The sequence below is a fragment of the Alexandromys fortis genome, unplaced genomic scaffold (genome assembly GCF_014885135.2).
Source record: "Alexandromys fortis isolate MF-2015 unplaced genomic scaffold, M_Fortis_MF-2015_v1.1 scaffold_10, whole genome shotgun sequence".
Taxonomy (NCBI): domain Eukaryota; kingdom Metazoa; phylum Chordata; class Mammalia; order Rodentia; family Cricetidae; genus Alexandromys; species Alexandromys fortis.
Window position 1 is genome coordinate 11,934,368 of NW_026067895.1, and position 22,798 is coordinate 11,957,165.

Here is a 22,798-nt window from a genome sequence, read left to right on the forward strand (position 1 = left end):
AGAAAGCCTGGCTCTGCTAACCAGCTCAACGAGCCAAGCAGATTTTTTTTCTTAATTTATTATGGGCCGCACTGGGGATTGAACTGAGGACTTCATGCATGCAAGGCAAATAAATGCTCTATCACTAAGCTACAGCCCCAAGCCTATGGTCTTACAACTTCTCTGGACCTCAGCTTCTTCATTCACAAAATAGGAGCACAGCTGCTGTGAGAACTGGACGGACTAACATGCATCAAGAACGTGCCCTGGTCATTCCTTAAACTAGCCCACAAGGAAAGTTAGGAAAGGACAGTCAAGGAGGCAAACAGAAATAAACTACTATTTTCTTAAAAAAAAAAAATTTATTCTAAAGCATTTGAGCAGCTAATAATAGCCAGGAATGGTGAGAAAAGAAGGTTGTCAATTGTATGTCACTCATTTTTTTGCTGCTATCACATCTGGTACATCTCACACCCGAAAGGCTGGTCTAGCTAGGTACCAACAGCATGTCATTATAAAATCATCCTTGACACGGGCTGACACAATGACCTACCACAGAGTCTGCTCACCCGTCCCTCTCAACTTTCTACCCCGAATACTAGTAATAGAAGTTAATTATCCCAATGCTTTGTTCTTTAACTTAAATATATGAAACGGGACCTCAACAATGGGAGAAGGCAGCACCATGATCTTAGTTGGTTTCAGTTATTATTTTAAGGTGTGGTGCTCTAGGAAGACCACAGTGTCTGGAGGTGATTACAAAGACCAGAGGTTTTAAAGTAGCATTTGGGTAACAATGAATCCACAAAACCAAAAGCCAAGGGGAAATTACACTTTATACCAACTTACCCATACATGAGAAATTTCTTGACGATATTCCTGGAATATTTGGCTTTACTTAGTTCAACCAAGTCACCTGGTAGAGAAAACAAAACATCCCAATGACCTGGCTTATTCACTTCAGTTCTCCAGGAAACACACACACACACACACGATTCTGGAACACAGCTCACTCTACTTGGCCCAGGCAAAGAAACAGAGCAACGAAAACAGTCTTGCAGAAAATATGGAGCTACTCTCCAGGATATTCTTCAGCCTTACAACTTTATCACAAACTATAAAAATATAACAATACCTTGCAATTCTTCAAAAGCCTGCTTCCTCTGCTCTTCACTCCCATACTGGATGAAGCACTGGATCACGCGTGTTGAGTCGTGTGCAAAGGCAATCTGTAGGCAAACAGTTGGACTTTCTAGACTCAGACTGTCTGAACCAGCTTGTTTCTACTAGTTACACTATTTCTTACAACGTACACTTTTTTCAGCTTAAACTGCACTCGCCTGCTTGAGACAGAGATAAGTTAACTATGTAGTGAAGTACTGTCTGGCTTCGCTTCCTATCACATTTCATAGCTGAAACAAATGCAAGAGAGAGAAAAGTCTATCGCCTTTGAAATTTCAGTCCTAATTGAAAGTCCACTCACAAGGACTACACGGACTGTGCTTTCATGGCCTTTTAAGGCTGCCAGGCACAGATGTGGGGCAGACCAGTCCTAAAGTCCTGTTGCGCTGGTACCCGTAACCAAATACACAGGACGTGCTTCCCCGAGAGCCGAGAACCCGGGATCTCTTTAAGAGTTGGAACCGCAAGCACAGCATACTCACAGTTTTGATTTTCCCTTGGATCAGCTTCTGCAAGTCACTCATCAGCTTCACTCTCTTTCCCTTGTCACAGTCCTTCCTGCAGAGGAAGCGCAGCTGAAGCTACTTGAAACACGAAAACCAAATCGCATGCAATACATGTTCACCAGTTCAGGGTGGTTTCTCTGGCATTAAAATTATTCTGGAGCAGCCAGACAAAAGTAATTTTCTCACAGGCAGAAACTCATCTCACAAGGTATAATTTAATGCATCAATCTAAATCTTAAGAGCCAGAACCTCAGAAGCAAAGAAAAATAATAAAACAATCTAAGATAGCAAACATCTCAAAACCTAGCTGATAAGAGATTGTCCTTCATTTTCTGAGCAATCTTTCAGGATAGCTATCAAATCCATTTTACTCCCGTCATTTCCATAAAGCTATCTGACACTATCCTAATGATTGCATGCATTTCTGCACTCAGCCGACACCCACACTGCTGCCAGGACAGGGGCTGAGCATGCATTAAAAAAAAAACAGGTGCTGTCTGATGTTTAGGATGCCTGCCTGCTTACAGGGCAAACCTTAGTGTTTCCCTAGTCTCGGCCAGACTAATAGCAGCACTGTTAGGCGCCAGTACCTTCTCAAGCTCTCCCAGATGTGCTTTGCTCGAACCACAATGTCATAGTTGGTCTTATCACTGAGCTGCCTGCTCTGCTTCAGCTCCTTCTTCTTCTTTTTAAAGTCATCCCATTTGGGTTTCTTGGCTGCTGATTCTAGAATTAGATCCAAAGCATTTAACATTCCAAATACTAAACAAATATGAATTTAGTACAGAGGGCGGTCACCAATGTTCTACAAATCACAAGGGGAAGATGTAAGCTGGTGGTGAGGCTCAGTGGTAGAGCACACGTATGATGTGGGAAGGCCATATTCTATCTGTTGCTTCCATTGGTTAATTAATAAAGAAACTGCTTGGCCTGATAGGTCAGAACATAGGTGGGTGGAATAGACAGAATAGAATGCTGGGAAGAAGGGAAGTGAGGTCAGATGAGATGGAGCCAGCCGCCAGGTCAGACATGCTGAATCTTTCCCGGTAAGACACCACCTTGTGGTGCTACACAGATTATTAGAAATGGGTTAAGCAAAATATGAGTTAGCCAAGAAGAGGCTAGAGCTAATGGGCCAAGCAGTGTTTAAAAGAATACAATTTGTGTGTTGTTATTTCGGGGCATAAGCTAGCCAGGCAACCGGGAGCCAGGAGGGTGTGCAGCCGGCTGCTCCTTCTAAACACGCACTTCAATACAGACATCAAAAATAAAATAGAATCGAAAGTAAACGCCACTCTTCTGAGAGCGTGAGGTAGGTAAGTCTTTGATCACCCCCTCCATGCTAGGGACCACACATTAAATCATTCATCCAAGACCACCTGGGGCTAGAAATAAGATACAAATCCACGGACAAGCTACAGTTGCTTTTCACTCATGACAATACATAGCAAGCTTCTACAGATTGATGACAGAAACATTGAGTATCTACCTATTCCTGCATCTTTGAAATTTAATTATGTTATCAATTAAACAGTAACAAAACCAACAAGATAGATGAAATGAATATATCACTAGAGTATTATTTATATGAGTAACTCCCCCAAAATCCTTTGGAATTTAGTTATTTCTATACATTTCCCTATTTATGATTATAAAATTCACTCACTGCAAAAAAAAAACAGTAAGAAAGTAAACTGAGTCATACGGAAACAGAGGTACAAATACCAACTATTTTCTTCTTGCCACTTTCCTTCTGTTTTAATCTTTAAAATGCAAAAATCTATATTTAACATTATTACAGTGTCTTCATTCCCCATTAAAACTATCAGACAAACTACAAAAGGAGGGAAAAGAGAAACCTGGAACAAATATTGGGCCTGGGGAAAGGAAGAAAAAACTAAAAACATGAAGAGGGGAAAAAATACCCACACAAAACAGAGCAGGGACTGCAATGGGGGACGGTCTTGGAGACACTGAGAAACAACGGAATTCCCATTCCTCTCCTGACCTCAAGCATGCTGTCCCTCCTACAGCAAGTAACCTTAGGAAAACGGAAGACTAAGGAGCAGACCGGAAGGCTAGATAGAAAATGTGTCGGGCAGTAATCTCGGCGGGCAGGTAGGGGCACTGTAAGAATACACACCGTAGTAGGGAAATAAACCGAGAACCCACATCAGGACAGGACAGGATGTATAGGTCAGTATGAAGGAGCTGCTCGCTGGAAATCAAGAAGAGACAAGGCACAATGGGGCCATTTGTACAACCAGGCGTACGCTGGTGAGGAGTGAGCCCGTGGATATCGTGAGAGAGAGAATGGCAGCTCATGTCGATGACAAAGGGAAACCCCAGGAACAATTCTCATCAGGGAGCTACTGTCCTGAAGGAATGAAATGGCGGGATCCACCAGGTGATACCGCGCATCCACAGCTATTGCTGCTGGGAACCATCAGACGAGTCAATCATTAGCCTGGTCTGGGCCCCGTGAGAGCCGAGTCTACAGAGCTCTTAATTCAGCACGCCTGACACCTGAGCTGCAGAACTGTGTCTTAAGGCCAGCTTCTACAACTAGTTCACTGATTTTAAAACTATCTATCCCCCAACACAATGAATAAAAGTTAGCTGGACATGACAGTGCATGCAGGCAAGGTGCGTTCCAGGCCACCCAGAGCTACACAGTGAGGCAGTGTCTTAAAAAAGGTAAATATCTGATGAGCAAACAAGTAAACTCAGCTTGGCATTCAGAAAAGAATGTTTTACGTTCCCTGAAAAAGACACAATTCAGGTTAATTACCCGATTACCTGGCTAAAGAAAGAAAGATTTCTAAGCACGAGAAAGTTCAAAACATTTTGGATTCATTTTACTAGTGTTTTGCTTGTATGCATGTGTGTGTCTCACAAGTGTGCTCGGTGCCTGAGGTCAGAAGAGGACACTCAACACCTTGAACTGGAGTTACGGAGGGTTGTGAGGCGCCATATAGGTGCTAGGAATCGAACTCGGGTCCTCTGCAAGAAAAGGTGCTCCTAACTGCTGAGCCAGCTCACCAGCACCAGAATAAATGCTTTTAGGAAACATGCTGTTGTGTACTTCAACCCCCCCCCCCACCTCCTTTCTTCCACTCCAAAACGCTGCTTTCTAGGAGCAAGGATAGGCAGCCTCTGACACAGCAGAGGACGGGGCACCCAGGTCTAGTCACTGGCCCGGGAAGGCTTCTGCGAAGACTCTAAGAACTAGACTTACCATCGCTTTTACCATCTGGCTGGAATTTCCTCTTCTTGTTGAATTTATTTGGCTTCTGGAATTTGTCCTTTGGTCCTTTGCCCCCCTGTGGCTTGTTCTTGAACTGTTTCACACCCTTTTTGCCAGGTTTGGTGGCGCCTTTCTCAAAGTTCTTAGATGTGACTTTAGGCCCGCCTTCCTTACCAGCTTTCCTCGGGATGGTCTTTGAAGAACTGGAATCTAGTGATGACAATAGGTTCATATTAGTTCACTGATTATGAGCCTAAAGCTCTGGTATCCATTCAACTGTATGCTGCATAGAACCACATGCTTTTCAATGCAACCAACAGCCTTACTCTCAAATATACATTAACCCTTTTGAATAAATTGGTATTTAAATAGTCAAAACAAAATTAAGAGAAAACTTTTCTGATCAGAAAACTGAATAGGCTAAGCAGGGCAGTGGTGGCTCACACCTTTAATCCCAGCACTCAGGAGGCAGAGGCAGGAAGATCTCTGTTAGTTCAAGGCCAGTCTGGTCTACAGAGCGAGTTCCAGGACAGCCAGGGCTACACAGAGAAACTGTGTCTCAAACCCCTACCCCAAACAAAACAAAACAAACCTATAAAGGTTAGACATATAAACACTGGAAAGTAGAGGAATTAATAATAAGCTATAATTTACCTCCTAGAAATAAACACTATGGTTAGCATGGCATATTTCTGCAGTTTTAAGCATATGCTAGACAAAATATTATGTACTTTTCCATTTTGTCTTATTAGCCCTATTATCAATATCTGTATTAAAATCTCAATGATCAATAAGAGTTCAGATAAGAACAAAATGAACAGTTACTGAAATTAAGAAAGTGTATCATAGAAATAAACTAAAATGCATTTCTGGAAATGTCTAATTTTGAGGAAAAAAATTAAAGTCTATAATAAAAGTATTTGGCTAAAATTTTTAGTTTAAAAGCTTATAAACATCTAACAAATAGGATGACAATAACAATAGCTATGCCTTAAAACCATTACAAGGGAAAGCGAAAGACTGCCTAGGACACAGTTATCTCTATGTGCCTGGATTCTTCTACTCTGCAACACTGACCCCTGATGGAGTAACAGAGTCATTACCGTTTGGAATTTAGAAGGCAAAAGCTGAGTGGACTACCAGCCCCAGCTCCTCAAACATTAAAATGCAATGCACAGCGAATGAGTGAGAATATAAGGAGGCCACATACATTGCTGAAATGGAGGATCTCTTACAAATAAAGCACCCCTCAACCATCCCGGCAATTTCTTAAAAGCTGGAGTTCCACAGGAACATTTTGTGGGCGATAGCGGTGACTTCCTTCTACCATGTTTACTGCAATCCCAGCCCATGAAGAGGGTGGGACCAGCTACAAACTTTGCCCCCCCCCCCCCCAATCAATTCTTCAAGGTAATCAGCACACGTAGGCAAGCTCTCTTACCACTGTTTTTATGAAATCTATTCTTTCCTTGTGCCGTCTTTGGCCTCTGTCCCGTGAATTTTTTCTTCTCTTTGACTTCCATCATAGCAAGTCTAGAAAACCAAAAGCATCAACAGTCACAAAACAGTCAGTGCAGCATACAGTCCTTGAGGTCAGACAGTATAAACCATCCAGCATAGCCCGGGGGTTCTCAAGTCCACCAAGCACACATGGACCTCTAAGACAATAAAACAGAGGGCAGAAAAGACACCAACACAAGAACTCAGGACGTGTACACACCCTGGCTAGTGTGCCACACCACCTGGAGGGAACACCGAAGTATCAGCACTGGCTATAGATCACTTTAAGGATAAACACTACTGTCTGCAGATTTAACCTAGGAGGGCTTGCTGATGAGTCATGGTGATGCTACCATTTGATTTCTTGGGCATCTACGTTACAAGGTCAAAAATCAGCAAGAGGATGTATTTAGCACATATTGCAACTTAATGAAAGAAAATCCAATAAAGCTAAAACAAAGGCTACTGGACAACTGTTTTAGAGGCAGCTGGATGACTATATGCTGCACTGACTGTTTTGTGACCTACAAGTCACTGAACTATTTAGTATTTATTGGGAGGGACATGCCCAGTGTGTCACCTGTTGGGTTCAGTGGCCTTCATTGAGCATATGTAACGTTAGAGACCTCACCAAGCAAGCAGAACACATGTGGATACAAAGGCAAATGCCACCGGGCTCATGTTTACATTCTGAAAAGTTACACACTCGCCCACTTCTAAATGACCATAAGGGTCAACTGCAGGAATTCCTGACAGTGTTTCCAGATTAGACACTTCCATCCACAAATTAATTTCTTGCTAGATATGTTTACACACACCTGCAATTCTAGTTTGAAGAGACTTGAGGCAGAATGATCACTGTGAGTTCAAGGTCACCATGGCAACATAAACTGGAGGCCAGTCTGGGATACACGGTGAGACACTGTTTCAAAAATCAAAACAAAACATGATTAACTCCTCAGGACACTAGAATATCTTAGGAAGAAAAAAAAAGCAGGGTCCCAGGTTCAAATATTTGAATAGTAAATTAAACAGCAATAGTCAGCAAGTAAGAAAAGATTTTCCAAGTTCTTAGTTTCTACTGTGAATTACCCATTGGAAAACAAAGACTGAAATATACAAGACTTTCCAAACCTAGTTGAAGCAGGAAACACTGGAACACTGCCCTGGGTTCAATGCCCAGAACTGCATAAGAGGGTATAGTGATGTGTGCCTACAATTCAGCACTGGAGCCACTCAGTTTCCTAGGGGGCATTTTAAATTGTAGTCACTTTATCACTCGGCAAGATAAATCCACACTTGCATTTCTGCATGCAGGTTTCAAGCAGGCTAACCAACTGTGCCACTGGCCCTCACATATAGGTGTCTAACTATACCTTTATTTACACACTATTCTACATACTTTATTTTAAAACAATGTTTACAGAAGAGTTAAAAAGATATGGAACCTTTAGATCATTTACCCAGCATCCCCTCTTGTTAACATATGACACTGTAATGAAACTATGAAAATTAAGACTAGTATAACAAGGTTTATTTGGGTATCAATTTTCCTATCCATGTCCTCTTCCTATTCCAACATACAGTTAAGCAAGCCAGCATGCCTCCTCTGTATTTTGCAGGTTATGTTCCCTTTAAGATTAAGATTTTTATTATTAGGCCAGACAGTGATGGTGCCTGCCTTAAATCCCAGCACTCAAGAGGCAGAGGCAGGCATGTTCAAGGCCAGCCTGGTCTACAGAGCAAGTTCCAAGACAAGCTCCAAAGCTACAGAGAAACCTTGTCTTGTAAAACAAAAAAAAACAAAACAAAACAAAAAAAAAGATTTTCATCATTAGGCTGAGGTTATGCTTGGTGTGTTTGTGTTCTCACAGGACCATAGGAAATGTAGCAGTCATGATTTCCTCCTGAAGTTAATCTTGATCACTCATAACAGTATTTACCAAGTTTCTTCACTATCAAATTAACTGTTGGCTAACCCAAATGGCAAAGACAAGCAGATTAGGTTTTACTTCCTAGACCTACAGCCCTGTGTACTCGGACACTGGTTGATTTTGCACATAACTGGCACCTTACACTTAAAACACAATTCTCTGCATTCCCACTGCAAACCACCTCTATGGCAGCGCATCTCTTTCTCTCCCTGCCCATTCTCACCGTAGCCAATGGGCCATCATATATTTTACTGCTCAAAGAGAAAGCCCGAGCATTGCCCCTGATATTTACTTCTTTGTGTGTCATCTGGATATTCCCTTAAATACCTTTATCTCCACTACCAATACTCAATACAAACCAACAAAAATCTCCTTACCGAACTTGCAAATTAAGTATCTTTTTGTTTTTAAGAAATCAAGGCCTGTCACGAGCCTCCCCCTCGCCTTTTTCTAAGAACCTTTCAACACTGTATATGCTTAGGAACACAAAGAACAATGCTTCCATTTACACGGAGAATACAGAAACGACACCATGGCCTCCAAACTTCTACCCTTCCCTTTATCCTGTCCGCGGGGCTTCTAACTCGGACCTCCGGGACTTACCCCATAGCCCTAGCTTAAAACACTCTTGTCTCTCATCATGCTTTAGGTCTCAGTTTATGGATCACTTCTTCGGTTTTTCCTGCACTGCTCCTACGGACAAAGTCTGTCACAGGACGGGCAGGTGACCGTGACACGCAGCGGCCGGGGTTTGAAAGCGAAGCTCGTTCCCCTAGCTCTGCGCTAAGCAACGTAACCGAGGTTTAACCGCTGCCCTCGCCAGGCTCCCGCCAATCCCCCAAATCCGAGCCATAAAAACCAGCGGGGACGCAGCCGTGGTGGCGGATCTGAACTCGCCCGCTCGTCCACGACCCCGCAAACTCTCCCCGCTCCAGAGCGGCTGGCGGGAGCTTGCACCGCACCGCCTGCAACACTCATCCCGCGGCACTCACCGTACACGTGGGGCAGAAGCTCGCAGTCAGCCACTTTCCGCTGCTTCCGCTTCCGCGTTTTGCCCCGCCCCGGCTCCTCTGATTGTGTTCTTCCGCCGCGGTGCGTCAAGAGACGGAGCGTGAGAGGAAATACGAAGTTCGTAGTTTCTATTGGTCTACCCTCGCCACACCTCCTGTGCCGGACTGCGCGAGGTTTGGCCCTTGAAGGGATCCGTCCGGGGGAAGACCAGTCCTTGGCGCGGGAAAGTGACGTTTGAGCCTGCGGATTCTGGGAAAGCCTCAGGCTCTCGCGAGGGTCGCTCCGTTAACTCTGCCGCCCGGGAAAGGTTGGGGTAGCTCGTGTTTTGGAGTGTGTAGGTCTGCTTCTCTTTTTCCTCCGGAGGGATAAAAGCTCTCTTGGAGTCGGTTCTGGTGTGATCCTGTTAACAACCCCCATCTTTCCCGTATTCCCCACTTTCTCTGAATCTCTGGGCAAACTAGTCAGTCCCTCGGCAATCAACCTAAGTGTAAAGAGCGGAGCCCAGTAAGTGATCGTGCAAAGCTTTCCATAGGGGTTTGGAGTTTCAAACGGCGACCCTTTCTCGCACATTTTCTTTTCTTCCCCCTTAGGATATGTATTTATGCTATTGTTCAATTCTACCGAGAAAGCAAAAGTCGTGAGGCTGAAGAGAGACTCAGCGTTTTCTCCTCTTGGAGAGGACCTGGGTTCGAGTCCCAGCACCTGCATGGCGGGTCTCTGTAAATTCGGTTCCAAGGGATCTCACGACCCCTTCTGGCCTCCTGTGACACCGCAAGCACTTGGTGTACTTGGACATGGATGCAAAATACTCATGCACGTTTAAAGAAAACCAAACAAACTTGATCTTGCTGAACAACAGAACTTTATTGCCTAACAGTTTTGAAATACAGGTGTTGGTCGGACGGGACCCCCTTTGAAGCCACAAGGAATGAACGAACGTCCCATGGATCTGCAGCATCTGGTGGTCCAGGCGATCTTTGGCTTATGGGTTACCTGCCTCGGGCTTCTGCTTTTTTTCTGCATTTTTTGTTTGTTGTAAGAATGCTTGTCATCGAAAACAAGCTTGGAGACCATAATCCCCTGTGGACCCTGCCTCCTGTGTCTCTAATAACACAGCTATTTTAAGAAGGTGGAACACACCATAATTGATCCTTCTTAGAATTAACATGCAAAAAGGAGGAAGGATGAATCACAATGGCCCCTCAATATTTAAAATACCGTAGTATACTGTTAAGAGAGGCTTATGAAAACTCCGTAAGTGCTACATGAAAGGGATGGAGTAGCAGGGCTTTATTGTGGCCCATCAAGGAAAGGCAATAAATGTCCTGGTAAAGTATGGCTAATTTATTAATTTCTTTTTTACTTTAATTAACAAAATGTTCAGTTGAAGATTTTCTAACTCAGGAACCTGAGGCATAACTCTGGTACTGGGTGGAGACATATTCTAAACTGATCCAAAGATAAAATTAGGAAAATGTATTAGCCCCTCCACAGTTAATCCAAATGGGCCTGTCAAACTTCTGGGCAGGGAATGCACCTCAGAAAGCTATCTGTTCTGGAAATGTAACAAAATATGATCAACCTAAAGGCATGTTAAGATGGGAGGCATAATTGTCTCCTCAGTGATACTTGCACTTAGGAATATCCCAGAAGTTTCTCCCCAAGGCAGTGTTGCTCACCAACCCTCACTCAGCCTGCTTGCTTTCTGAATTATAACTTTTTCATCTCCTTTTTTGTTACTCATTTTGTAAGCAAGCCCATAATTAAATGCTTTCCTTTATAAGTTATGGTCATGGTGTTTTTGTTTTTTTTTTTTTCACAGCAATACAATGGTGACTAAGAATTGTATTGACTTTAAGAATTTCTGACATTCCAACTCACTCAGTAACTTGCCCTTTGAGACATTCAGCTTGAGAAGCACAATACATAAGCTAGGGCAGTCCTCTGGGCTAGAATCTATACTTACATCTCAGGTCCCCATCCCACTGCTCAGCGCACAGATTTCACAAATACTTGTCTGCCTTTGTTGTGACAAGTTCATCCCCCTCCAAGTGTGTGCAGGGCATGAGAGTAGAAAGGGAACTGGGGCATGCAGGGCTTTGAAGGGAGAGGGGAACAAAAGGAAATGATGGGAGATTTGTGGCAGGAAAGCAGAGTAATATTTGAGAGGAAGGCAACCAGAAGGCGGATTTTTCTGTCCCACCAGCTAGCTCCCAAATGACATGGAGTTTTATTAATTATGAAAGCTTGGTCAGTGTCTTAGGCTTGTTTCTAACTAGTTCTTATAACTTAAATTAACCCATATCTTTTAATCTACTTTCTTTTGCATGGCTCAGTTACCTTTATTTTGTAAAGCCCAAACTGCTTGCTCTGCATTCCCAGCATCTCCTTGTGACTCCACCTTTTTCTTCCCAGCATTCCCTCTGCCCCCAAAATCCTGCCTATCTGTTGGCCATTTGCCTTTTTATTAAACCAATCAAAGTGACACATATTCACAGTGTTGTGAAAAAAGATTTTTTCACAACAGGAAAGAAAAGGAGAGGTGCTATGCAGAAAACATTGAAGGGTAAATAAAAACAATATATATATATATACACACACACACTTATGTATGAAAATTTCACAATGAAAACAATTGCTTTTTATGCTAACTTTAAAAAGAAAAAAGTAATTTTGAAGGTGACCTTTTGTCATTCAGTGAAGGAAGGGAATACACTAGCTTCAGTTTCAATAGCTGGATTCCAAATCCAATGTAGCTGCCTCTGAACTTTTAATTAACTAGACTCTCTTTATTATTACTTTCTTTGGGGGGGGGGGGGGGGACAGGGTGTAACAGTCCTTGCCATCCTAGAACTCACTTTGCAGACCAGACTGGCCTAGAACTCACAGATATCCACCTGCCTCTGCTTCCTCCTGAGTGCTGGTTTAAAGGTGTATGCCACCACAACCAGCTTCCATTAGTTCTTTGATAAATGTCGAATAAAGGAGAAAAACAAGAACTCAAGGCCTTCAGGAGCCTGGTCCACACTGTCCCCTGAGCAGACACTGCAGTGAGGGTCTGGATGCTCAGAAAGCCCTGACAGAAAAGGAGTTACACTCCACCAGACAGTCCGGGAATATCTGTCTTCAGTTCCAGAGACAGAAGCACCCCACCTTGTGGATGACACATCTAAGAAACTGCCTACACGCACACACTTAACTCATTTGCCTGTTCCTCAAGGAGAATAAAAGCTTGTTATACACTAAAGCCCAATTATTAGTAGTGATGCATTTTAAATCAACTCTCTTAAGCCGTCAGTGTGGATTAATATAGGAGTTTTGTTTTTTGGAGTAAGAAAGTTTTTCATTTTTACAGAATAATACAAAAGAATTACATTCTCTGATTTCATTTCTCACTCAGTAACTATCTATTCTTCATCTAACGATTTCAATGTAGATCTTCATATTTATAGACATCTTTGATGCTATAAAAGATTATAAAAGTTTCATATGTGGTTGGTGTAGGAGTTCCTTCTGTTTGTGTGTTGCTCTCATTGGATAATGAATAAAGAAACTGCCTTGGCGTAGTTGCTAGGACAGAACTTAGGTAGGTGGAGAAGACTGAACTGAATGCTGGGAAGAAAGGCAGAGTGGCAGATGCCATGGACCCCCCGCCTGACGGATGCTGGTTAGAATCTTGCCGGTAAGCCACAGTCTCATGGTGACACACAGATTAATAGAAATGGATTAAATTAAGGTGTAAGAATTAGCCAATAAGAAGTTAGAGCTAATGGGCCAGGCAGTGTTTAAATGAATACAGTTTCTGTGTGATTATTTCAGGTGCAAGCTAGCCAGGCGGTCGGGATGACAAGCAGCCTGCTCCTCCTGTTACGTGTGGTTAGATGAGTTTCTATCACAGCTGTTAGTCATTCCCATAGCCATTACAGTTCAGAGCACTGATATCCTAGTCTGCTATGGAATAATCCGTCTGTACACTATGTTGCTCTCATTGTTAATAAAACACTGATTGGCCAATAGGTAGGCAGGGTTTGGGGTACAGAGAGAACACTGGGGAGGAGGGCAGAGTCATGGGGAGTCACAAACCAGACACAAGAAGCAATGTGGGAAGGTCATAGATGAGGTAAATGAGCCTCGGGGCAGCACATAGTTTAATAGATTAGTAAATAGGTTAATTTAAGTTGTAAGAGCTGGCTGGTGATAAGTCTAAGCTATTGGCTGAGCGTTTATAATTAATATTAAGTCTGTGTAGTTATTTGGGAACTGGCTGACAGGACAGAAAAAGAAACAAATTTCTAAAAATGGCCTTCCAATGTGGGGCCTGGGTTTCCACATAGGGCATGAGAAAGCTAAAACAGCAAAACTCCAGCAGACTAAGAATCCTTTCCTTAGCAAGGGTGCTGGCATCCCAGAACCTGGGGATTGAATGCAGTTCCTGGTTTATCAATGCAACTCTCAAAGAGGCCTGTAGGGCATAGAGCTCAAGTCTCTCACAGACCAAGGAGTGTAGTGGATTTTTTTTTTCCAGACAGGGTTTCTCTGTAGCCTTGAAGCCTATCCTGGAACTAGCTCTCTTAGACCAGGCTGGCCTTGAACTCATAGAGATCTACCTGCTTCTGCCTCCCGAGTGCTCAGATTAAAGGCGTGCACCACTACCGCCTGGCTCTAGCCACACTTCTTAGCAGTTTAAAGGCTCATGTGGTCAAAAAAGGATAGAGATATACAATAAAGTCAGATTCAGATAGGAAAAAAGCTCTAAATAGGATACCAATGTGTTTAACAATGGTGTAGGTGTAAGAAAGAAAAGAAAATAGGTATAGGCGTCATAGTAAGAACTAAGTTTAAAAAAATAGTCTTTAAAGAGAGAGTAAAAGTAATATTAAAAGAAATGTAAGATGGGAAATACAGAGTCTGGATCCTGTCTTATTGTGTTGGTTTAACTGTTTTGAATGCTGCTGGGCAAATGACAAATCTGAAAGATTTGGGATTGTGAACTGGTTCACTAAATTAAACCAAGCTAGATCCTTGAGGGCTATCTTAACTTTAAAAAAAAAATAAAAAATACAATACTTTGGAGAAGAGGTTTTGCTTTTAATTCCACAGGAAATGAGATGCTGTGGATTTTCAGGGCAGAGAGAATGCCGGGAAGAAGAAGGGCAGAATCTGAGGAGTCTTGAGCCAGAAGTGAAAGAAGCAACATGGGGAATTCATAGATGAGTTAAACAAGCTTCAGGGCAGCACGTAGATTAATAGAAATGTGTTAATTTAAGTTGTAAGAGCTGGTTGGAGACAAACCTAAGCTATCACCCAATCATTTAAATAGCCTTTATTCATTTAATGCCTGCTGCTCTCTGATGGTCAGATGTCCTCGTCTGTTCAGGAAGTATAGCAGAGTCCTGGGCCAGGGGAATAGGAGAAGGGGTAAAGTTCACCCCCCCCAATAAGGCTCAGTTCTCATCCCAGAAAGAAAAGACTCAACAAGGATGCTCTTCTATATCAGGGCTTAAAACTAGGCTGCACAGCCACTTCTGGAACTGGAAAGCTAACCATTAGATATAACATTAGTTATAATTCTTTAAATATAATTTTTTAAAAAATTCTTTGACAAAATTAATGATCATTTGGTTTTCTGTGGGGCTGCAGGTATTTAATTTGTAGCTTACATGAATATAGTTTGAAGCTTAAAATAACTTTAATATCCAAAGAAATGTATATCAGTCCTGGAAGCACACCAGGATCACCTGTAGAGGTAAAAATGTAGATAATTCTCATTTAATTGATTTTGAGTGGACCTAGGTGGAGAGACTGTGGAAGCTCCCCAGGTTGCCCTAATGTGAAGCCAATCAAGAGCCACTTGTTTAAAGAATGAGCTTCAAATTGTTTTCTAATTAAAGCTCACAATGTCCAGGCCTTCTCTTTTATCGCAGTCAACAAAGATAAGAATTAAATGTATAATACACTTGTGTCTCTAAGTAGAATATCTCGGTCACATCACGCTGTGTTTCATTGACTGAGGTCTCCTATAATGGTTAGACACCACAAGACACTGAAAAATCTAAATTTGAACTGTATACTTCAAAACCTGCTTGGGAAATGCTTCTCTTTTTCTTTTTCAATCCAGCATGGCTTTGTACAATTTTCTCTCCTTTCCTCCCCATAAGAATAAGATGTGGCAGGTGTGACCTCCCACATACCTCCCTTCCCCTAAGTTCTTTAGAATTCTCATTATCGTGGCTTTTTTTTTTTAAAAAAAAAAACTAATTTGGGTTTTCTGTTTCCCGGTTGTAAAAGCAGGGATAAAGGGCATGTTGATGTACAGCATAAGTGAATGAAAATTGAGCAAAGATGGTCTTATTTTCAGAATCTATTAGGATGGTAAAGTCATTGTAATGGAGCCATCATTATTGTATTTTCCTTTAAAAAAAAGAACTTATTTAGAGTAAAAAACTTTGTTTTTCCATACCATAAATTTATTAAAACATGAGCTACTACACTCTAAACACGAATTATTCATTATGTTCTGCTTGTCATCAGTAAATAAGAAGTTAATCTTGTTATTTTTTTTGTTTTGGTTTGATTTGTTTGTGTGTGTGTGTGTGTGTGTGTGTGTGTGTGTGTGTGACATGCTTGGAGTGGAAGAAAAACTATGTGCCCAGGGTAAAGGTTGATGTGGTTGCTCTACTAAGTGCACCTTTTGTGAACTGTCTCATCAGCATGTGATTGGAAATAAAATAAAATCAGCACCACTTAAAGCCTGCAATCAGTCACTTACACACAGTACATGTGCGCTGCTCGATGCTTTTGTACCACACAGGGCAGCTCTATCTTCTTGACCAGAGTGGAGACAATGCAGAAGTTTGTAGCATACACTTTTAACTTTTACTTTTGTGTTCGATGAAAGCTATTTCTTTTACAAAGCACTGATTTGTTTTATCTTAGGATTTCTTAATCTATAAGCAATAAAGACACGATGACTAAGTATGTATTTATTAAGTGAGCCAAGAAGAAGTGTGGTTTTAAAGAATAACAAGTACTTAATTTAAAGGGCCAAGAGATTTATGAGAAAAACCTGTGATACAGGAACGGTAGTAGAATGGGCTCTGTGCAGGAGATATTTAGACCCAATAGCTATGAAGGGAGAGACAGAAGGAGATGGTGTGGCCTTCAAAGAAAAGACACTCTAAGAAAGGAAGGCATTGGCTAGGTAACAGGGAAGGAGGCCCAGAGTAGAGGTTTACTGAGAAAGGCTCTTAGGGTAGGGACATCCAGGTCCTAGTGTGCTGACCTCAGTAATTGCTGTTAGGAGCCATGAAGAACTTAGCTGTAGCATCCATATTGTGATGATTTCTGAAGTCATGGCACCTCTCATCATAGGCTTTTCCTTGAGAAAATCTTATAACAGTCCATTCCTCTGGTGATGAGAATTTAGCTTTCATGTAATCTATCTCTGTAGGCTGGGAAGGCAGATCTTCCAATGTCCCTATAACTGCCCTCCATGAGAAAAGTTAGAAGAAAAAGATCCGTGGGACAAACTGTCATCTCCTAGGGACTGCAATAGGGGCTCAAGGACTTGCTTCCCACTTCCCATTGGCACTCATTTCACCCTCTCTACTGACAAGATTCTGATGGTAGCCTTGCGTAGTCATCAGTGTTGTTTGTAATCACCCTTTTCTCAGGCTTTATGTACAATAAAGAGGCATGTGTACAGTTATAATGGATGCTAAAGAACCCTGCAAGGCATATAAGTGGAACTCCTGGGCTCTTCATCTGCTCCTTCTTGTCTCTATTGCATAGAAACAGCTTCAAGACATTTATCTAACTATTATTTATCAATAAAAATTCTGGAGTCAGATATCAGGGTAAGAAACGGAATGATCAGAGAAGTGACCAGTGGCCTCCTCTCTCCTCCTCCTCCTCCTCCTCCTCCTCCTCCTCCTCCTCCTCCTCCTCCTCCTCCTCCTCCTCCTTCTTCTTCCTTAATCCAACAAGGCAGAAAGTCTAAGTCACACCCTACTAGTTCCTGTATCTTTCTATGTGTCCTTGGTCCTCTAAAACCTCAATAACTAATTTTAGTTAGCTAGTAGCTAACTCTTCCCTCTGATTCAAAGTAAAGATTTATTGGCAGAGTCAGATATGTCAGAGTGCAATCAAAATAGCCCACATTTTCCTCTCTTTGTCTAAATAAAAGGGAAGGTTTTAACTCTAATGCAGTAAAGTTATACACAGTAAGAACAATTATCAAGTAAGAATTTGTTGAAATATGGAAGCGGCGCCGGCGGGGCTGCGTCCCCAACACCCCGGCCGCTCTTATTTCAACAAGAATTATATTCACAATGTCCAGTCCATTTGTAGTTGGCAAATTCAGAGAAAATACTTCACTATCTACCCTGTCTTGGCGAGTCCAAAGTTTTTACCTAATTCACTTTCTATTCTAACTTGTATTACTAACTCCAAACCATCTTTTTTCTTTAAATATTTTATTCATTCTACATACCAACCATAGTTCCCCCTCCCTCCCGTTCTCCTGCCTTCAACTTCCTTCCACTCCACCCTCATCCACTCCCCAGAAAGGGTGAGGCCTTCCTTCGGGAGTCAATGAACCCTGGCACATCAAGTTGAGACAGGACCAACCTCCTCCTCTCAGTATCAAGACTGAACAAGGCATCCCACCATAGGAATAGACTCCAAAAAGTCAGCTCATGCACCAGGGATAGATCCTGGTCCCACTGCCAGGGGCGCCACAAATAGACCAAGCCACACAACTGTCACCCACATGCAGAGGGCCTAGTTTGATCCCATGCAGGCTCCCTGTTGTTGGTTCAGAGTCTGTGAGGTCTAATAATCTCAGGTCAGCTGTTTGTGAGTTTCCCTGTCATGATCTTGACCCCCATTGCTCATCTAATCCCTCCTCCTTCTCTTTGACTGGACTCTCAGAGCCCGATCCAATGCTAGGCCGTGGATCTCTGCATCCACTTCTCTCAGTTACCGGATGAAGGTTCTATGACGACAATTAGGGTCGTCACCAATCTGATTAGAGGAGAAGGCCAGATCAGGCACCCTCTCCACTATTGCTAGGAGTCTTAGCTCTGGTTATCCTTGTGGATTCCTGGAAATTTCCCTATCACCATGTTTCTCTCTAATTCCATAATGGCCCCCTCTATCAAGATATCTCTTTCATTACTCTCTCCTTCCATTCCTCCCCCAATTCGCCCATCCTGTTCCCTTAAATTCTCATCCTCCATCCCCTCCCCTACACACCCCACTCCTAGTTTACCCAGGAGATCTCATCTATTTCCCATTCCTAGGACAATCCATGTGTCTTTCTTAGGGTCCTCCTTGTTACCTAGCTTCTCTGGAGCTATGGACTGTAGTCTAGTTATCCTTTATCCAAAAAGTCCAAAAATCTTTTTAAGCCTCATCCTACTACTTCTAGTGTCTCTCTATATTTCCTCAGGCCTTCAAAACCTCTATGACTAATTCTAATCAGCTAGTAGCTAGCTCTGCCCTCTTATTCAAAGTAAACTTTATTGGCAGCCTTGGGTATGTCAAAGTGTAATAAAAATCGCCCAACACAGCCCTAACTTTTACTGATCAGAGTTAATTGTTCTGGCAGTTATAGTGATCCCTCTTCTCACCTGCTGATCCTGGATACAACCAGTCCAAAATGTCTAGGTGGCATCCATAATTCAATGGACTCTTTCTCTATCCCCCGGCATGTGTATTCCTATTAGGCTGGGGAAATGGATTTTTTCACCTTGAAGAGCCCACAGTTTGAGACAGGAAGCAAAATCCTTTTTTTTTTTAACCAGGTCACTGAAAATGATGGTAATTGGCTCCATTCATGCTGCTATCCCATGATTCCTACACACACTTATTATCCACTTGTTCTGTATCCTGAAAAATGGTAGTTCATTTTTACAGACTTTTACCTCTCAGCCAGTGATTCAGCTGTGTATTCAATAGGCCATCATAGTGCTCTGTCAGGCTGGCTGTCTCTGGGTGGTACCGTATGTGATATGGCCCATGGATGTCAATGCATGGACCCACCCTGCCCCTGCTCTGCTCTGATGCAAATCTCCTGTGTGCAGGTTATATTATGTAGAATTTTGTACCCAGGGACCAGGTATTTCATAAGCCAAGAGATTCTGATGTTATTGGTGTTAGCGGCTCTGTGAATAGGAACTAGGGAAACACATAATGGAAATAGGACTTTGCTTCTATGAGAAGGAACCTGTGGTCCCTACAGAATAAGTAGAGCCTAATGTCATTAACTTGCCACCAAGCGGCCTACCGGTTTTCTTAGGAAACAATGCCATATCAAGTGCCCTATCCTGGTTTTGGTTGCTGGAAGTAGTAGTCAGATTGGTCATGGTTATGTGAATATTTCTGCTTGTGGGCCTGTATCTGGATCCCATTTCTGCCACCATTGTTACCCCTCTTACATACCTCTCAAACCCACTGCTGAAGACTACTAATATCAACTGAAGAGATTGTCCAGTGCCTCTTTCTTCGTGGAAAGCAAACATGTTTCTACTTCATGTCCACTCCCATGCGATTCTTAGAAGTCTTACTGAAGTGGCCCGTCTTGAAATCTTTGTAGGGTTTGCTGCATGCCCTATGGGACACATGTTTTCAGTCAAGATCTTTGAAGTGGCCCATCTTGAAATCTCTGTAGGGTTTTCACATGTCCTCTGGGACACATGTTTCCAATCAAGGTCTCCAGCATTCCAGCCATGCCTTTTTTTTTTTATTGATGTAATGGTCTGATTTGACATTCTGTGTGGTGTCCAGATGGCTCAGATCTCTTTTGACTGTATTAAGACAGAGGGTGGGTGAGCTAACATAGGCCTGGTACAAAACTAGAAATGAATGTTGTTCGCTCCAAGGAATTGAAACCGTTTCTCATTGTATTTCCCAACTGTTTTCATTATCTTTTACAATGTGCTATGACAATGAATACATTTGGAAGGCCATATAACAATGTATTTTACCTGACTTTTGGAGATAATACCAAAGTCTGAGCCTTGCCTTGAGGAAGTGACCCTAAGTATGTCTTTACATTTTCACTCTTCCTGTTTAGTCCAGCATCCTTGTAATTCGGGTTTTCAGCATTCCTCTGCACTAGACGTGGGTACTGGGAAATTCTTGAGAGTCTCCTCCCAGATGACCTCCAGCATCAGTCCCAGCATGCTGCTGTGATTTCACCTTAGTTCTTTGTCTGATGGCCAGGAGAGGCAATGAGGCAGCTGTTGCCGGGGGAAGGGAGATGGGGGGTGTCCTACAGGAAGATACTCTGCACATCTTCCTGAATAGAGTGTGTGGGGGGTCTAGATTTGGGCTGGGGAGTTCAGAACTGCTACTGAAGTATCTTTTCATACCCCTGCCTCACATTTCAACCAGAACACTGACCCCACTGTCACAGTCCACAGTGGTTCACACTTGTAAGAGTCTCAAGATTCACAACTTTTAAATGTATTCTCTCCTCAGCTTGTCCTTTTGCCTACAGGAGGTAGGTGTCTATTTGCAAACTACCAAAAGTACTGCTGACTCTTCCTACAAGGTCTAGGTGCTAAAGGCATAGAACACACATATCAGGGTTTGAATAGGAAATGTTTCCACAAGATCATGTCCTGGGGTCCAGCCTTGTCTCAGGTTCAGGTCCAGAAATGGGGAAGGGGCATCCATGCAGGGGAAACTTCTGACCACCAGGTGAATTGCACTCAAGTGGCCCTAAATAGCCCAGGCCGTCTTTATTTGTACTCAGAGTTGTGTTGTTTTTCTTACCAGGGGTACATGAACAACTTTATTATTGGCTCCTATTTTTGACTTTTAAGAAATACATCATATTTGAAGGAACACACCATAATCGTTATGAAAGCTCCAATGGTCCCTTTTATGCTTCCCCAATACATAACCCCTACATAACCTTCTTCTAGACATAGAGTTCAACATTTTTGCAGGCTTAGCTAAATATTGAGCCAGACACATCCTGCTCTAGCAGTAGCTATGCAGCTACTTGCAGTTACGAAGTTAAAAAGTAATAGACATAGGTGTAATGCTTTAGGTTCAACAATATAGATCCAAACCATTCATTCATGTCTGTAAGATATGCTTTTATACAGTTCCCTTTTCTACAAGAAAAGGGTCCCATGTCCCACTCTCTATGTAAAAGGCAGACTTGGACAAGCATTCTTTTCTCTCTCACTACACTATGCTTCTTCCACCAATATCAGCTCCTATGTGTGGAAAAGATGGATCTATCCACCTACATTTTGCATTGTTTTTTTTTTTTCTTGAAGCAAACCATAACCTACCAATGTTACTATGCTTGGTGACCAGGGAACTTACTCTCAACAGTTGACACTATGTGTATTTCTGAGGCTTTTTCCCTAATCTGTGTGTCCATGCCTTACTCTCCTCTCCAGAACTTTGAGACATTCAATGTCCCAAGTATTGTTTCTCATCTTGTCTCTATTGAGTCAGAAAAGTTCCCAGATTGGGAGCTATAGTTCGTAATTACAGATACGGGATTTGAGAAGCACTAAGCCCCCGCTGAATCTTAGGGGAACACTTGAAAAAGAACAGAATTTCCCAAGAAAACTACAGCTGCTGCATGTGTGACTGACAGATTCAACTAAAAACGGATCAAAGAATCAACAATATAATGAGAGAGAAAAGGGCCTTCAAGCTGCGTTAATTTTAAATTCCTACACTGTCCCATGGACTACTGGTCTTGCCAAGTGAGAGTCTGTTCCCACAGGTGCCTGGCCCCCAGGAAATCCAGCGGACAGACACCGATCTGAGACTAGGCTACATGACTCCTGGCAGCCATGTGTTTTAACAGCTGGTCACCCATTGTTTAAGGAGGCTGGGGAACCTTTGGGATTTGGGACCCAGCATGAAGGTGGTGGGTTGCTAAAAGGCTGGTCTTGAGAGTCGTAGGTCCCCATCATTTCCTGCTTTGCTCTCACGGATTCCTGACTGCTGATCTTCAGTCTAAGTTGAAACCCCAAAGACATAGGTTCTAATCCCCGTGATGGGCTTTCTCAGCAACAGGATAGATGAACTTGTTATCAAGAGTGAAGACCAGAAGGCAAAGCTTCCTTCTTCTGTGTCCTTTCCTGTGGGATGCCACCAGAAGGCATGGCCCACATTTAGGGTGTGCCTTTTCGCCTCAAATAATCTGACTAAGAAAATCCCTCATAGGAGTTTCAGCAGGTTGGGTTTTAGTTGTTTCCAGATGAAGTGCAATTGGCAACCAGGATTAGCAACCACATGGACTCTGTCACCACAAACTGGGAGCCAATAAAACCATCTCTTCTCCTAGGTGGTTTCTGTCAGGTATTACAGGACATGGACAGAACACACAATTGAAAACTTTCAAATGCCTGAACCACTGACTGCACTGGCAAGAGTATTTTCATCAGATGCCCTAACCCATT

The 22,798-nt window shown here is 42.6% G+C and overlaps 1 protein-coding gene across 4 annotated transcripts in view; it reads right to left on the reverse strand.

Annotated features, from left to right (window-relative positions):
- The window catches only part of Pum3 (pumilio RNA binding family member 3), a 34,399-nt gene extending 24,928 nt beyond the window's left edge, over nt 1-9,471 (reverse strand). The window contains exons 1-8 of one of the 4 annotated variants that reach the window (XM_050159598.1): nt 9,341-9,387; nt 7,233-7,336; nt 6,356-6,447; nt 4,906-5,124; nt 2,258-2,393; nt 1,644-1,719; nt 1,115-1,208; nt 829-895 (exon numbers count right to left, since the gene is read on the reverse strand). In XM_050159598.1, coding sequence (XP_050015555.1) covers nt 829-895; nt 1,115-1,208; nt 1,644-1,719; nt 2,258-2,393; nt 4,906-5,124; nt 6,356-6,440 — 677 coding nt within the window. In that variant the 5' untranslated portion in view covers nt 6,441-6,447; nt 7,233-7,336; nt 9,341-9,387. The other 3 variants (XM_050159605.1, XM_050159588.1, XM_050159610.1) reach the window with 3 other exon arrangements.
- Between the last annotated feature and the right edge of the window lie 13,327 nt (nt 9,472-22,798).